Raw genomic sequence first — 17,951 nt, 5'->3', positions numbered from 1 at the left:
TATATATATATATATACACACACATATATATATATATATATACATATATACATATATATGTGTATATATATACACAGTATATATATATATATACTATGTATATATATACAGTATATACAGTATATATATGTGTGTGTGTATATATATATATACAGTATATATATGTGTGTGTGTGTATATATATATACAGTATATATGTATATATATGTGTGTGTGTGTATATATATATACAGTATATATATATGTATATATATGTGTGTGTATATATACAGTATATATGTATATATATGTGTGTGTATATATATATATATATATATATGTACGTATGTATATCTACACTAATCTTGTCCTATCGCATAGCCCATCACTCATACATAAATTACACAATAGCATTACGATACATCCTTCTTTCAACAGTAATTCGGGTGATGGAAGACCAGACGGTGTTAAAGGTTGTAGATATTCTATGGGATATTGTCAGTCAGTCAGTCATTACCCAACCCACTATATCCTATCCTATACCCCATAATTTAGGAAAGCCAATGCACGTAACCTGCATGCCTTTGGACTGTGGGAGGAAACTCACGCAGACACGGGGAGAACATGCAAACTCCACGCAGGGTGGACCCGGGGACGCGAACCCAGGTCTCCTTACTGCGAGGCTGCAGCGCTACCCACTGTGCCACCGTGCCACCTGGCAATGCATATGTCTCTGTTATAAACCATTCAGTATGGGATTTATAAAAGCAGTGTTAATGATGTGCAATCTGTAGGTATGAATGAGACAGAGCAACTAGACAGACACAGATGCACAGACATTGACACTTTTATTAAAGTATCATTTTAGCAGGGGTCTATAAAGTGCCCGAATGAGGTTGCTGGTCTCCATCAAATTAAGGATCAAAATGGTTCTGTTGTGTTCCTGCCGACTGAACAAGTTCACGTTGATCAACAACCCTATAAGGAGCTCATCGTTGATCTCCCATCCCCTCATATCCCCACTAATCCTTTTGTGAATGCTGTTGTGATCACTGACGGCCCTCACTGTCCAAGCTGCCAGATCAGATTATCATTTGAAACCCTCGGTGAAGCTCAGTTGAGGTGGCGTTTTAAACATCTGATAAGCAGCACTTGGAAGTCTTACGTAACCGAGCTGAGTTGAAAAGATATTGTTTAAAATGTTACTTGGCGACAAGGTACTGAAGGCCAAACAGAATAAAAAAAAGGTCTCTTACCGAGTTGAGGTTGTAGCCCAAATCCCCATAGAGGACAATGGGAAGGATTCTGTCCTGTTTGGCAATGTGGAAACTCTCTGGAATTTCTTCTTTCTTAAAGACTTTGAGATGAGGGTGAGCATTCTTTAAGGCCTGATAAACCTCTTCCACTTTGCCTTCCTTTGGTAAAATCATCCCATACCCACCATAATCTAAGAGGTCAAAGTGGACAAGCTGATTGAATTTGATGTAGTTAGACAGCCTGATCTCCTCGACTGCTGGGGCCTTCTTGATTGTGGTCATACCATGGTCAGACGTAATGATAACGTTCAGCTTGTTTTTCAAATTGTGCTTTTCTATGGCTTTCAGGAGATAGCCTATGGTCCTGTCAATTTGCTGGATGATTAAACGCCTTTCTTTAGTCTCCGGACCCTTTGCGTGTCCAACAGCATCAGGTTCTCCATAATACAATGTCACAAAGTCAAAATTCTCCTTTGTAAACCAACCCATAACGATATCAATGTTCTCCCTCCACTCGGTTTCGTTGGAATCTGGATGGTTGTAAGACTCCACCAAAGATCGGGTGACGGACTGACCACTGTAGTTGGCACCACCACCAGGATAATGAAATGATGCCGTTTTCAAACCCTAAATTAGAAAATGGAACATTTCAGTACGCTCCCTCTTTATTTTTCCCCTAAATGTTCTCTCTGAAAAGCTACAAGTGATAAATTGGCTTTACTTGGTTTTGCGCTGTAATCCACAAGGGCAGCACTCCGTTGTCCCACCACTCTGATCTGTTCTGAGTTGCTTTGTGGGTCAGTTTGAGAAGAGTCTTGGGGTTGAACATCATGTTGTGTACAACTCCGTGGTCTTCAATCCACCTGCCTAGATTTACAAATAAATAAATACACATAAATATACAGGGGTGGGCAAAAGTAGGATTTTACAGTTGTCAGCCTGGAAAAAGACATGCAGGTTATGCTTATTCGAATAGCTTTGTTAACTCAAAAGAATGGCACAGTGTAGTGCTGGGAGGTACACCGGTTCACACCAAAAACCGTTTTTTATTTTTGTCATGATGTGGATTTTTCTTATAACGTAACACTGGTTTAAATAGCCTAAACAACGCTCGGAACGTGGCGTAGCAGTAAACTGTTTCGGGGGGACCATTTTCACTGCTACACCGCTAAACGCACATTCAACGGAGTACATGCATTAGCGGAGGTGTTGAGCGCTGAAAATGGACAGAGAACATTCCGAAACTGAAACTAAAGCTGCAGCAGGCGATAAAGTTGAACATGATGACACAGACAAACGTTTGCCGAAAAAAGGAGCCGTGTCTGTTGTCTGGAGATACTTTGGCTTTAAAAGGTCGGATGTGGACCAACAAACTATTGTGACAGATAGAGGCGCTGTCGTCCTCTTGAACCCTCAGACAATGTGTCAGACACCAGATAAAAGTCCAAGAATGAATTTATTATAATAAAGTGCACAAAGCACCCTACACTCCACAATACACATAAACAATTACAATAATTACTATAATACAATAATCCTCCAATCCCAGACGCATTGTCACCCTGCCACCCGACTCAGCTCAACCCTGGGATCTCCCACAGTCCTTTTTATAGTCCTTGACCCGGAAGTGTTTCTGATCCCTCAGTCCATGTGATTCTTAACACTCCCGGGTCATCTAAAAAACTCTTTTTCTTCATCCCGGAAGTACGTCATTTCCTCTGTCACTGTGACTAAAGACGTACTTCTGGGTTATAGGGCAAATAGCAGTCCCTGGGCCTCCCTGCAGCGACCCCTGGCGGCCCCCATGGTATCCGGCAGGGCTGTGCATTGAAACTCCAATGTCCATGAGACTCTGCTGGAATTGCAGGGAGGGCTCCATCTGGCGGCCTGGGGGTATTGGCCAGGATGAATGGCCGGCCATATGCCACACTATTTACTGCTGTTGTATTGTGACATTTTGCATACAAGTTGATGAATATTTTGTATGTCTTTATTTGTAACTTAGACAACGCAATGGAATACTAGTGTTATAGTATTGATAATAACAGCAATGGTTTAAGAGCCCATTAACTCTTTTAGGAATGAGTCTCTTTGTAATTTTACAATAGAGTTGGAGCGAAGTGCCTCAAATAAGTTGGGTTAACGTTTCTCTGAAGTCTCTCAACCCCGTCAGGAACTCCAGGCTGCCTAACTGCCAAGCTTTACCTTAACCCCCTGGTTTGGAGGGCAGGTGTGAGGGTATTCTGTCCCCCACTGGTCTGAAGTATGGCTGTTTGGAATTGGTTTGTGTCAGAAGCCTTTAAGTAACATGATGCCCTATTGGCTGTAGGGGTTGGACAGAAAACCCTATAAATTTGTTTGCTTTACCTCTCTCTCTCTACCTTACCAAACTTACCATCTCACACCCCATGAACTGAAAAGAACAACACAATGAAGAGCACAGCAAAGCAGCCATATTGAGACAGGCATGCGGCCTGTCCTGAAGAAAGCTGACCAAACGAGGACTTAACTAGAGACATTTTAAGTAAGGAACAAGTCTGTGTGCCACCTGAAACTACACTTCAGCATTTATCAGGTTGTATGGCTGCCAATATTCAAATGTACTTTGCATATTGTTATTATTTATGAATATTATAATACATATATTATAATACATTATTTAAATTGTAACTTTTTACTACATCTAATTGCCTGAGGTTGTAGAAGGGAAGGTGGGGAGAAGTTATAAAGTACAATACCTTAGAAACAGTGGTAAGTCTGGGAGATATGAGGCATTCTGACAAAGGCTACATATTAATAATACAAAGGGGAAAGTCAATTAAAATATATTTCTCTACCACGACAAAACAACTGCAAATGCTGTCGAGCTAAAGTTATCAACACGAGCAATTTGCTGCACCACCTTAGCCGCAAACATGCATTGGAGTACCGTGAATGTAAGGAACTAAGATTGGCCTCCTCCACGTCCTCAGGTCAAACTGAAGAAGCTGGAGGACGCTGGAGTCAGACGTCACTTGTAGACGTGTTTTCTGGAGGTACTGCCTACGACAAAAAGAGCACGAGGTGGATCGGGGCAACCAACGCCATTACCATCCTTATAGCAAACGTGTCAGTGGACAGAGATTGTTAACATTAACAGAAACTGAAGTTGGTTTACGAAAAATATTTACTATTTATTCCTTTTCTAAGACCTGTTCAGTGCAATACAACTTTTGACAAGCACCTTGGATATTTTACTAAGTCTAAATGCCTCGTTGGATGGTTGAAAGTATGTTGTCAAAATTATAGTTTACGTTGTTTGCAAAATTTGTTCAATAAAAAGGTTCTATATTCTGACTGCAACTGTCATGTAATGTGATTCCTTCTCTTCATTAGTGTCACCCCCTTGGAAACTTTCACTTTATGGGGCCATTCAAGCCTGGATTAATACTTGTGTGCACATTAAAATGTTTTTTGTACAATGTACAATTTTGTACAATGCTATTCTTTGCCAGTCTACTGCAGTAATTTCAGTGGAAAATGTGGTTAACATCCACTCATGCATGGGAAAAAAAATGCCGTTGAATACCGTGAAGCGGGTATAATTTTGAAAAATACCGTGATTTAGAATTTTGGTCATACCGCCTAGCACTACCACAGTGGCACAGTGCACTGGAGTACAACCACCTAAGAGCTCCAATTGAAGACCTTCATTAGTTACACTTTCTTGTAATCTACTTGCTACACTCAAGTACACTTTAATAATAATATTAAGAAGAATAAGACAAATAATAAATAATTAAGAAATTAATAATAATGCGAGAATAAGCACTGTGTTTCGAGTAAATAATATGATATTATTTATCTGGACTTTCAGAAAGCATTTGATAAGGTGCCACATGAGAGGTTGGGCATCAAGTTAAAAGAAGTGGGAATTCAGGGTGATGTTTTTAGATGGGTGCAGAATTGGCTCAGACACAGGAAGCAGAGGGTGATGGTGCGAGGAACCTCATCAGAACTGGCTGATGTTAAGAGTGGTGTTCCACAGGGGTCAGTGCTAGGGCCGCTGCTATTTTTAATATATATAAATGATTTAGATAGGAATATAAGTAACAAGCTGGTTAAGTTTGCAGATGATACCAAGATAGGTGGATTAGCAGATAATTTGGAATCCGTTATATCATTACAGAAGGACTTGGATAGCATACAGGCTTGGGCAGATTTGTGGCAGATGAAATTTAATGTCAGTAAATGTAAAGTATTACACATAGGAAGTAAAAATATTAGGTTTGAATACACAATGGGCGGTCGAAAAATCGAGTACACCTTATGAGAAGGATTTAGGAGTCATAGTGGACTCCAAGCTATCAACTTCCAAACAGTGTTCAGAAGCCATTAAGAAGGCTAACAGAATGTTAGGTTATATAGCATGATCTGTGGAGTACAAGTCCAAGGAGGTTCTGCTCAACCTTTATAATGCACTGGTGAGGCCTCATCTTGAGTACTGTGTGCAGTTTTGGTCTCCAGGCTACAAAAGGACATAGCAGCACTAGAAAAGGTCCAGAGAAGAGCGACTAGGCTGATTCCAGGTCTACAGGGGTTGAATTATGAGGAAAGATTAAAAGAGCTGAGCCTTTACAGTTTAAGCAAAAGAAGATTAAGAGGTGACCTGATTGAAGTGTTTAAAATTATGAAGGGAATTAGTACAGTGGATCGAGACTGGTATTTTAAAATGAGCTCATCAAGAACACGGGGACACAGTTGGAAACTTGTTAAGGGTAAATTTCGCACAAACATTAGGAAGTTTTTCTTTACACAAAGAACGATAGACACTTGGAATAAGTTACCAAGTAGTGTGGTAGACAGTAAGACGTTAGGGACTTTCAAAACTCGACTTGATGTTTTCTTGGAGGAAGCAAGTGGATAGGACTGGCGAGCTTTGTTGGGCTGAATGGCCTGTTCTCGTCTAGATTGTTCTAATTTTTTTAATTTTTTTTTAGTACTCACAACTGTAAACCTAATTTTGCCCACCCCTCTATAGTCTATAATACACAAAGTATGAGAGCCAAATCCTTCAACTTAATGTTAATGGTAAATCTACCTTAGTTTGCTTAGTTTAATGTAGTGTTCAAGTACGTTCATGTCAGTTAACGTTAGCTCAGTATGACAATAGCAAAGCTCTTAGATTGAAGTTGGACAGAAAGCGAGAATCATGAACTGCTAGTCAGAGAGGCGTTGAGGGCACAGAGGTTTCTGACCGTTATGGACGCACGTACGTGTGGCGAATGAGATAACATACACACGATGTGGGCGACGTCAGTCCTGGAGGGCCGCAGTGGCTGCAGGGTTTTTGTTCCAACCCAGTTTCTCAGTGAAAATTCGATTATTGCCGGTGAACAACTAATTGCTCAAGTGACATTCTGATGCTTCGTTTCAGTGGTCTAACTTGTTAAGCCCCCACTTTTACTTGCTTATTAAATTAAACAGCTGCATTCCGTTTTTCTAATGGCTCCATATTAGCAAGAAGATGCCAATGACCAAGGAGCCAGCAGTTCTCCACCTGACTTGTTTCCATTTACACCTGAGTGGATTCATCATACACCGTGCATGCATGAAACGTGACAGACTGAAAATGATCCATTTGAGGCTTCAAATCACTTTGATGATATCCTAGGAAAATCACAAATCTAAAATGTCAGAACCTAACAGTTCAGACTACCAAGCCATCAAATTAAATAAGGTCTAAGACTGGCAAGGACCGACTTCTTATTAAATAATTGGGTTGGAACAAAAACCTGCAGCCGCTACGGCCCTCCAGGACTGACGTTGCCCACCCCTGCTAAGCGATGAAACCTAAACGCCCACCATTGACGAGAAGTTTTCCTGTTTTTTTTTTTTTTTTGTGTGTGTATCATCAGCCCTTTTCCCTCATTTGATTTGAATTTGACTAAAATCTTTAAAATGAAGACACTTGGACTTTGTGATGTACAGCAAGTCCTACTAGTGCTGGAATGCCTGTCTGGTAGAAGCATTTCAACTATTTTGGAAATACTCGATAAACACATTTGTACAAATAAATGAAGACAACAGTGGCTGTGTGTAAATATTATAATAATAATAATAATAATAATACAGTCAACCCTCGTTTATCATGATTAATCCGTTCCAGACTCTGCCGCGATAAATGAATTTCCACGAAGTAGAAACCATATGTTTGTATGGTTATTTTTATATATTTTAAGCCCTTATAAACTCTCCCACACTGTTAACATTATTAGAGCCCTCTAGACATGAAATAACACCCTTTAGTCAAACGTTTAAACTGTGCTTCATTACAAGACAGAGATGGCAGTTCTTTCTCACAATTAAAAGGATGCAAACATATCGTATCTTCAAAGGAGCATCGTGAAGAGCAGATAATGTCAGAGAGAGCGCTCGCTAAGAAAAGCAAACAAAAAATCAATACATACTTTTAAGTATACAGAAGCACCGCGATAAAGCGGCATTTTGTAGAGGAGCGTCCTATCTTCTAGGCAAACAGCCACTGTGTAAACAGCCCCCTCTGCTCACACCCCCTCCGTCAGGCAGAGAGACGGAGAGAAGCAAACAAAACAAGCGCCACGCGGGAAGCATATCTTTTAGCATTGAGGAGTTTTAGTTAATATGTAATACATGCTCTGATTGGGTAGCTTCTAAGCCATCCGCCAATAGCGTCCCTTGTATGAAATCAACTGGGCAATCAAACTGAGGAAGCATGTAACCTAAATTAAAAGACCCATTGTCCGCAGAAAGCGGCGAACCAGCGAAAAATCCGTGATATATATTTAGATGTGCTTACATTTAAAATCCGCGATAGAGTGAAGCCCCGAAAGTCGAAGCGCGATATAGCGAGGGATTACTGTACATATAATTTGCATAGCACCTTTCCCCCACTCAAGGCACAAACCCCATATGCGAGTGGCGTGTCATAAATAAAAAGTATTGGATGGCCTTTAAATAAAATCTGAGCCAATGCTTGGATGAATGATATCTGACAGTGAGTCCAGTATCTCCCGTTAAGAAAACTGCTTTTTGTTGTCATTTTGAGCTGTAATGAGAATTAAACAAATCACAGTTTGATAAATACAAGTTATACTATTACATTTGTGTGTTTTTATGTTTTATTGCAGGATTATTTAGATGTAAGTCTTTAAGTGAATAAACTGTTCTGTTGAAACTTCAGGTAGAGAATTTCAGAGTTAAGTATTAATCACGTATTTTCGTTTACTGACGTAGGAAGTGCTTTAATATGAGACGCACCAAACGTGATATGCAACAGCATCTCATTCGGAGGAACGTTAGGATTTGATTGTTGTTACTTTTCTCGTATACGAAGTATAGTGATAGTATTGGAATCGTCCAAGGATTCGATGTTGAGATTTTGATGAATCTCGACGTTTTAGACCTCCAGGAGTCCAAAAATACCATTTTTGGAATTATGTCTGTGTGTGTCTGTGTGTGTGTATAAACACGATAACCTGAGTACGCTTTCACTTAGCTCCACCAAATTATGCATACAAGTTGTCACACACGTGTGATTAGGAGACAACTAAAGGGTCTGAATAATACACGGTGGTCCTGATCTAATTATGCTGATCCAGATTGTCTGGATGACTTTGATTTATTCCATCCATCCATCCTCTCCTGCTTATCCGAGGTCGGGTCGCGGGGGCAGCAGCTTAAGCAGAGAGGCCCAGACTTCCCTCTCCCCGGCCACTTCTTCCAGCTCTTCGGGAGAATCCCAAAGGCGTTCCCAGGCCAGCCGGGAGACATAGTCCCTCCAGCGTGTCCTGGGTCTTCCCCGGGGCCTCCTCCCGGTTGGACGTGCCGGAACACCTCACCAGGGAGGCGTCCAGGAGGCATCCTGATCAGATGCCGAGCCACCTCATCTGACTCCTCTCGATGCGGAGGAGCAGCGGCTCTACTCTGAGCCCCTCCCGGATGACTGAGCTTCTCACCCTATCTTTAAGGGAAAGCCCAGACACCCTGCGGAGGAAACTCATTTCAGCCTTGTATTACGATCTCGTTCTTTGGTCACTACCCATAGCTCATGACCATAGGTGAGGGTAGGAGCGTAGATCGACTGGTAAATTGAGAGCTTTGCCTTACGGCTCAGCTCCTTTTTCACCACGACAGACCGATGCAGAGCCCGCATCACTGCAGATGCCGCACCGATCCGCCTGTCGATCTCACGCTCCATTCTTCCCTCACTCGTGAACAAGACCCCGAGATACTTGAACTCCTCCACTTGGGGCAGGATCTCTCCCCCAACCCTGAGAGGGCACTCCACCCTTTTCCGGCTGAGGACCATGCTCTCGGATTTGGAGGTGCTGATTCTCATCCCAGCCGCTTCACACTCAGCTGCGAACCGATCCAGAGAGCTGAAGATCACGGCCTGATGAAGCAAACAGGACAACATCATCTGCAAAAGCAGTGACCCAATCCTGAGTCCACCAAACCGGACCCCTTCAACACCCTGGCTGCGCTTAGAAATTCTGTCCATAAAAGTTATGAACAGAATGGTGACAAAGGGCAGCCCTGGCGAGTCCAACTCTCACTGGAAGCGGGCTCGACTTACTGCGGCAATGCGGACCAAGCTCTGACACGGTTGTACAGAGACCGAACAGCTCTTATCAGGGGGTCCGGTACCCCATACTCCCGGAGCACCCCCCACAGGATTCCCCGAGGGACACGGTCGAATGCCTTTTCCAAGTCCACAAAACACATGTAGACCGGTCGGGCAAACTCCCATGCACCCTCCAGGACTCTGCTAAGGGTGAAGAGCTGGTCCACTGTTCCGACCAGGGCTAAAACCACACTGTTCCTCCTGAATCCGAGGTTCACTATCCGGGACCCTCCTCTCCAGAACCCCGAATAGACTTTTCCAGGGAGGCTGAGGAGTGTGATCCCTCTATAGTTGGAACACACCCTCCGGTCCCCCTTTTTAAAGAGGGGGACCACCACCCCGGTCTGCCAATCCAGAGGCACTGTCCCGATGTCCATGCGATGTTGCAGAGGCGTGTCAACCAAGACAGTCCTACAACATCCAGAGCCTTAAGGAACTCGGTATCTCATCCACCCGGGGCCCTGCCACCAAGGAGTTTTTGACCACCTCGGTGACTTCAGTCCCAGAGATGGGAGAGCCCACCTCAGAGTCCCCAGGCTCTGCTTCCTCATGGAAGGCATGTTAGTGGGATTGAGGAGGTCTTGAAGTACTCCTCCCACCGACCCACAACGTCGAGTGAGGTCAGCAGCGCACCATCCCCACCATATACGGTGTTGACACTGCACTGCTTCCCCTCCTGAGGCGCGGACGGTGGACCAGAATCTCCTCGAAGCCGTCCAAAGTGTTCTCCATGGCCTCTCAAACTCCTCCCATGCCCGAGTTTTGCCTCAGCAACAACCGAAGCAGCGTTCGCTTGGCCTGCGGTACCTATCAGCTGCCTCCAGAGACCCACAGGACAAAAAGTCCTATAGGACTCCTTCTTCAGCTTGACGGCATCCCTCACGCGGTGTCCACCAGCGGGTTGGGGATTGCCGCCACGACAGGCACCGACCACCTTGCGGCCACAGCTCCGGTCAGCCGCCTCAACAATAGAGGCACGGAACATGGCCCATTCGGACTCAATGTCCCCACCTCCCTCGGGGCGTGGTTGAAGTTCTGCGGAGGTGGGAGTTGAAGCTACTTCTGACAGGGGACTCTGCCAGCCGTTCCCAGCAGACCCTCACAACACGTTTGGGCCTACCAGGTCTGACCGGCATCTTCCCCCACCATCGAAGCCAACTCACCACCAGGTGGTGATCAGTTGACAGCTCCGCCCCTCTCTTCACCCGAGTGTCCAAGACATATGGCGCAAGTCCGGCGACACGACCACAAAGTCGATCATCGACCTGAGGCCTAGGGTGTCCTGGTGCCAAGTGCACATATGAACACCCTTATGCTTGAACATGGTGTTTGTTATGGACAATCCATGACGAGCACAGAAGTCCAATAACAAAACACCGCTCGGGTTCAGATCGGGGGGGCCATTCCTCCCAATCACGCCCTTCCAGGTCTCACTGTCATTGCCCACGTGAGCATTGAAGTCTCCCAGCAAAACGAGGGAATCCCCAGAAGGTATGCCCTCTAGCAACCCCTCCAGAGACTCCAAAAGGGTGGATACTCCAAACTGCTGTTCGGCGCATACGCACAAATAACAGTCAGGACCCTTCCCCACCCGGCGGAGGGAGGCCACCCTCTCGTCCACCGGGGTAAACCCCAATGCACTGGCTCCAGTGGGGGCAATAAGTATGCCCACACCTGCTCGGCGCCTCTCACCGGGGCAACTCCAGAGTGGTAGAGAGTCCAGCCCCTCTCAAGGAGATTGGTTCCAGAGTCCAAGCTGTGCGTCGAGGTGAGTCCGACTATATCTAGCCGGAACCTCTCGACCTCGCGCACTAGCTCAGGCTCCTTCCCCTTCAGAGAGGTGACATTCCACGTCCCAAGAGCCAGTTTCTGTAGCCGAGGATCAGACCGCCAAGGTCCCCGCCTTCGGCCACCACCCAACTCACGCTGCACCCAACCTCCTTGGCCCCTCCCATAGGTGGTGAGCCCATGGGGAGATTTATGCGCGGACAATTCCAGTTCAGCGCAAAGATGATTATTCATGTCGTCAGTTCACGCACTTCTTGACGGTCTGGGATTTTTCGTTTGATTTTCTATGTAATAAACTTAATAAGTTATAGCGTAATGAAAGTTGCATAATTAGATGTGGACCACCCTATAGTAATTCTATGCCTGACCAGGGGGCAGCAGGGTGCACTAATTCTCTCTCTCAATTCCATACACACCATTCTTGGAAAATCCCTCCGGTTCTGGGGCAGCCAATGACGTCGCTTCCAGTTCCAGCCCTGATGACATCACTTCCTATCCTTGCATTTAAAGGCTGCCAGTTCTGTTTTGGACTCAGTCGTGTGAACATGTCTGCTCTGTTTTATCAAATTACGCAGCGAGGAAATATTATATGGGTGGCTGCCCCAAACCTTTCCGGTGACTCTTTGTCGTTCTTGTAACAAAATATTAAGAACAAAATGTAGATTTCTACCAACTTTTGGGCTATTTCTGGTATTTGGTAGCGCTGCTGCCTCGCAGTTAGGAGACCTGGGTTCGCTTCCCGAGTCCTCCCTGCGTGGAGTTTGCATGTTCTCCCCGTGTCTGTGTGGGTTTCCTCCGGGCGCTCCGGTTTCCTCCCACAATCCAAAGACATGCAGTTTAGGTGGATTGGTGATTCTAAAATGGCCCTAGTGTGTGCTTGGTGTTTGTGTGTGTCCTGCGGTGGGTTGGCACCCTGCCCAGGATTGGTTCCTGCCTTGTGCCCTGTGTTGGCTGGGATTGGCTCCAGCAGACCCCTGTGACCCTGTATTCGGATTCAGCGGGTTAGACAATGGATGGATGGGCTTTTATTCATGCAGCTACAGAGTCCGATTTATTCAACTTTACCTTTACAATAATTGTTCAATTTATTATTAACTTTTTTTTTGACAACACATTTGTTCATATAAAACATTTTCATACAAATGATATAACTCAAAGTGCTTTACAGGATGAAGAAAGAAAATATATAAAAATAAAATTAGGCAATACTAATTAACATAGAATAAAAGTTTTTTTAAATTAATTAATTACTTTGACTTGTTCTTGATAGTTCTTTAATGTACATAATATAAAAATATAATCGTTGTCTTGAGGTTTACTCCTCAAATATCCATCCCCATATCCGAGTATATGAAAAGGTGGTCGAGGGGAGACCACTCCTGATTTTTTTTTTAGTTAGGAAAGTACCGAGTAGAACCTCGGGTCACGAACGTCTCTGAACACGTACAAGTCGGGTTAGGATCAAAAACTTTTGCATCTGTTCACGACCACACACTTGGGTGACGAACAAGCCAGTTTCCTTTCCAGTTTGTACACGCCGATGATTTCCACACGTGTTCAGTCCCTCCCTGTACTGTACACTGTTCTCGGTGCATCACGCAGAGGGACTCTCCCTCAAAACTGTAACATCCTCTCAACCCGGCTTCCTCCTGTGGTATAGCGGGTCCACAGCTCCCGTCACAAAGGCCAGTTTTAATAAATAATCACCGTGCTTGCGGCTCAGTGAGGGGGCGAGCTGGTGTGTGGCCGTAGCGGTTCCTGAGGAATTCGTGATGTGGCCGTCTCTCACCTAAGTGCACAGGTGAGAAGTGGTCCGCATCCGTAATTATTCCCAGGAGCTGCTGATTGTCACGACTACCACTCCTCTTCATAAATAGAAGCGCGAAGCGGCTAAAGGGAAAAAGAAGAGAACAGGACAGAACGGAAGGTTGTAGGAGAAGGCAGGAAGCAGGAGGAGAATGCCGGTGCAGGAGAGAGTGAGAGAGGGGGAGAGAGAGTGCGAGAGAGAGAGAGAGAGTGCGAGAGAGAGAGAGTGAGAGTGAGAGAGAGCGAGAGAGAGAGAGAGAGAGAGAGAGCGCAGGCTCGCGAGCTGCTGAGCAGGAAGCCTGGGTGTTTGTCTCAGTGTTATTCAATGTTTTTAAATTTAGTTTACTATTACACTGTGCATTCTATGGTATAATTAACTATTTTTGTGCTCAAAAATCATTAAAGAAAATACATTTGCATACAGCTCCTACAGTCCGGAACGGATTACTTATATTTACATACAATCCTTTGGGTGAATTTACTTCGGGTCACGACCAAATCAGGTTACGATCAGAGCTTTGGAATGAATTACGGTCGTGACCCGAGGTTCCACTGTATTTTGTTCTGCATTAATATAAGCCATTATTTAATGTAATCCACTATTAAGGACTTTACTTTATCTGGTACTTGTCTATCTGTATTATGCATTTATTCGTATTTATTGTTTTTTGAATTTTTTTTATCTCTTTTATATTATTTTTAATGTCCTTGCAATTTTGTCCTTAACATTTTGTAAAGCTCTTTACGTGACATGTTGTGTATGACAATGTGCTATGGACAGAGCCGGCTGATCCGTTAGGTGACATAGGGTGCAGTCATTTGAGGGGCGCGAGCTCCAGACACTCATAACTAATAATACCAACTACGAGGGGCGACGTCTGTCCCACCCGCCTAAGGCCTCCAAATGGGCTGCGACCGACACGGGCTTTGGAAACCAGTGTTGCTGCTGTTGTGGGCCAGTTTATTCTCCAAAGTGTTCTCTCCAGTGCGGTGGCTTTTTGACCAGACAACATCACTTTTAGTAAAGCCTTTGGGGTTTATTAACAAACCAGTCCTGTAGATGTTTTTGAACAGGCAACTGTCCAGGAGTTGCCAAAAGTAAAGCATACAACAGAATTTACTGAAACTCCATAAAGCCTTTGGCACACCGAAGACTTAGTCTGAAACTAGAAGGTGTAGGCATCAGAGGTGACCCACAAAACTGGATCTCCTCAAAAGAGAACAAATGAGAGGAGAATGGAGTGAGGTCATCGCTGGAGTCCCTCGGGGGTCTGTCCTTAGTCTATTACCTTTTCTGATGTATATTGACAACATTGATTTCGGGAGAGTTAGGAAGCTTGTGAAATCTACAGATGACACTAAAATTGGAGTAATGGCCGACATGGAGGAGGCAGCAACAACAAATCAGAAAGACCTGGACAGGCTTCAGAACTGGGAGATCATTTGGAAAATGCAGTTTAATGCAGAAAAGTGCAAAATGTTGCATGTGGGCAAAAGGAACGTCAATTATAAAGACAAGGTGGGAGACACCATCCTATGGGAAGAAACCTATGAAAAGGATTTAGGGGTTTATTTGGACGCAACATTTTCATCATCTGAACAATATACAGAAATGATTAAAAAGGCAAACAAAATATTAGGTTACACCATAAAAACTGGTGAATATATGCAATACAATACAATACAATTTATTTTTTGTATAGCCCAAAATCACACAATGAATGCCATAATGGGCTTTATCATTTACTTTAACCTAACCCTAACCCTAACCTAATCTAATCCTAACCCTAAACCTAACCCTGCCTCTTGACAGACCCGAGGCTTGACTCTCTAAGAAGACAAGGAAAAACTCCTAAAAAAACCCTTGCAGGGAAAAAATGGAAGAAACCTCGGGAAAGGCAGTTCAAAGAGAGACCCCTTATCAGGTAAGTTGGGCGTGCAGTGGGTGTCAAAAGTAGGGGGTCAATACAATACAATATACAGAACAGAACACAAGTAATCCTCAATACAGTATAAAAATATTACAAGTACAGAGCAGAATTTAACAGTAGATGATATCACATAACAGGATTTGGATTTGTTTAGAGTCCTGGAGACCTCGGCCATCAAGCTGCCTTCCCCATTTGGCCAGTGCTGGGCCAGCCAATCTGATGAAAGGACCCCTCTACCCCATGATTCCTGCGATCCTCCATCAGGGATGACTTTACCTTAGACAGGCAAAACAATATACTGTATATATACTGCTCAAAAGAATTAAAGGAACACTTTTTAATCAGAGTATAGCATCAAGTCAATGAAACTTATGGGATATTAATCTGGTCAGTTAAGTAGCAGAGGGGGTTGTTAATCAGTTTCAGCTGCTGTGGTGTTAATGAAATTAACAACAGATGCACTAGAGGGGCAACAATGAGATGACCCCAAAACAGGAATGGTTTAACAGGTGGAGGCCACTGACATTTTTCCCTCCTCATCTTTTCTGACTGTTTCTTCACTAGTTTTGCATTTGGCTACAGTCAGTGTCACTACTGGTAGCATGAGGCGATACCTGGACCCTACAGAGGTTGCACAGGTAGTCCAACTTCTCCAGGATGGCACATCAATACGTGTCATTGCCAGAAGGTTTGCTGTGTCTCCCTGCACATTCTCAAGGGCATGGAGGAGATTCTAGGAGACAAGCAGTTACTCTAGGAGAGCTGGAGAGGGCCATAGAAGGTCCATAACCCATCAGCAGGACCAGTATCTGCTCCTTTGGGCAAGGAGGAACAGGATGAGCACTGCCAGAGCCCTACAAAATGACCTCCAGCAGGCCACTGGTGTGAATGTCTCTGACCAAACAACCAGAAAGACTTCATGAGGGTGACCCAAGGGCCCCATGTCCTCTAATGGGCCCTGAGCTCACTGCCCAGCAGCATGCAGCTCGATTGGCATTCGCCATAGAATACCAGAATTGGCAGATGCACCACTGGTGCCCTGTGCTTTACAGATGAGAGCAGGTTCACCCTGAGCACGTGACAGAAGTGAAAGGGTCTGGAGAGCCATGGAGAACATTATGCTGCCTGTAACATCATTCAGCATGAGCAGTTTGGTGGTGGGTTAATGATTGTCTGGGAGGCATATCCATGGAGGGTCACACAGACCGCTACAGGCTTGACAAAGGCACCTTGGCTGCCATTAGGTATCAGGATGAAATCCTTGGACCCATTGTCAGACCCTATGCTGGTACAGTGGCTCCTGGTGCACGACAATTCCTGGCCTCATGGGGTGAGAGTATGCAGGCAGTTCCTGGAGGATGAAGGAATTGATACCATTGACTGGCCACCACACTTTCCTGACCTAAATCCAATAGATCACCTCTGGGACATTATGTTTTGGTCCATCCAATGCCACCAGGTTGCACCTCAGACTGTCCAGGAGCTCAGTGATGCCCTGGTCCAGATCTGGGAGGAGATCCCCACAACACCATCTGTCATCTCATTAGAAGCATGCACCAATGTTGTCAGGCATGTATACAAGAACACAGGGGCCATACAAAGTGCTGCGTACAATTTGGAGTTGCTGCAATTAATTTTGGCAAAATGGACTAGCCTGCCACATCATTTTTTCACTCTGATTTTTGGGGCGTCTTTGAATTCAGGGCTCTGTAGGTTGATCATTTTCATTTCCATCAAACGATGTGGCATCCTTTCGTTCCTAACACATTACCCAGTCTATATCAGTATAGATATCCAGGAGGATTGAGATCTGATGTGTTTTCAAAGTGTTCCTTTAATTTTTTTGAGCAGTTTAAATATATATAGAGTTTGATTTATAACCCTATAAAGAGACTGTGTCTGCAGTATTGTGTGCAGTTCTGGTCACCACGCTACATGAAAGACATTGCAGCACTTGAAGCTGTGCAGAGGAGAGCAACCAAGTGCATCATGGGACTTGAGGACGAGTCCTACTGTGACAGACCCAGAGAATTAAACCTGTTTAGTCTCGAGCGGAGAAGACTGCGTAGGAACCTAACCCACAGATTTAAAATCCTCAAAGACACTGAAAAAAGAATTCTTTCAAGTTGACGGTGAATCACGGACATCAGTGGAAATTAAGGGGGCTGAAGCCAGAAGGCCCTTCTTTACACAAAGAGTTGTGGGACTCTGGGACATGGAAACACAAACCTTGAGGACCTTGAAGAAGAATCTGGATGAGATATCAGGGACATCTTAGCTATGAGCTCAACAAACGGGCCTGATGGACTGAATGGTCTCGTCTCACTTGTCACATTTCTGATGTTCTTGGAAGTAATCATCTGAGAAATATTTGTCAGTAAACGCTTATTTTTAACAACATCAGCTCAGATGTTTCGTTTTCTAAAGTTTGTTTTTTATACGTGTGATCGAGATCATAAAATGATAAAAATGATTTTTTAATGGAAAAAAGCATTCATGTTTGGTTAGTCTTCTGCTGCACTCGCTCACACACAGTTGATTAAAGTG

The 17,951-nt window shown here is 44.2% G+C and overlaps 1 protein-coding gene across 1 annotated transcript in view; it reads right to left on the bottom strand.

Annotated features, from left to right (window-relative positions):
- The window catches only part of zgc:153896 (uncharacterized protein LOC569930 homolog), a 52,197-nt gene that overhangs the window by 13,210 nt on the left and 21,036 nt on the right, over positions 1 to 17,951 (bottom strand). Inside the window, exons 2-4 of the mRNA XM_039776384.1 lie at positions 7,685 to 7,701; positions 1,957 to 2,102; positions 1,236 to 1,862 (exon numbers count right to left, since the gene is read on the bottom strand). Of these exons, the coding sequence (XP_039632318.1) occupies positions 1,236 to 1,862; positions 1,957 to 2,102; positions 7,685 to 7,701 (790 nt within the window). The remainder of the gene's footprint in view (positions 1 to 1,235; positions 1,863 to 1,956; positions 2,103 to 7,684; positions 7,702 to 17,951) is intronic.

This window comes from Polypterus senegalus, chromosome 13 (genome assembly GCF_016835505.1).
Source record: "Polypterus senegalus isolate Bchr_013 chromosome 13, ASM1683550v1, whole genome shotgun sequence".
In the NCBI taxonomy this organism is placed as follows: Eukaryota; Metazoa; Chordata; class Cladistia; order Polypteriformes; family Polypteridae; genus Polypterus; species Polypterus senegalus.
Note: the sequence above shows the minus strand (reverse complement) of the source record. Positions and strands in the feature narration are given on the sequence as shown.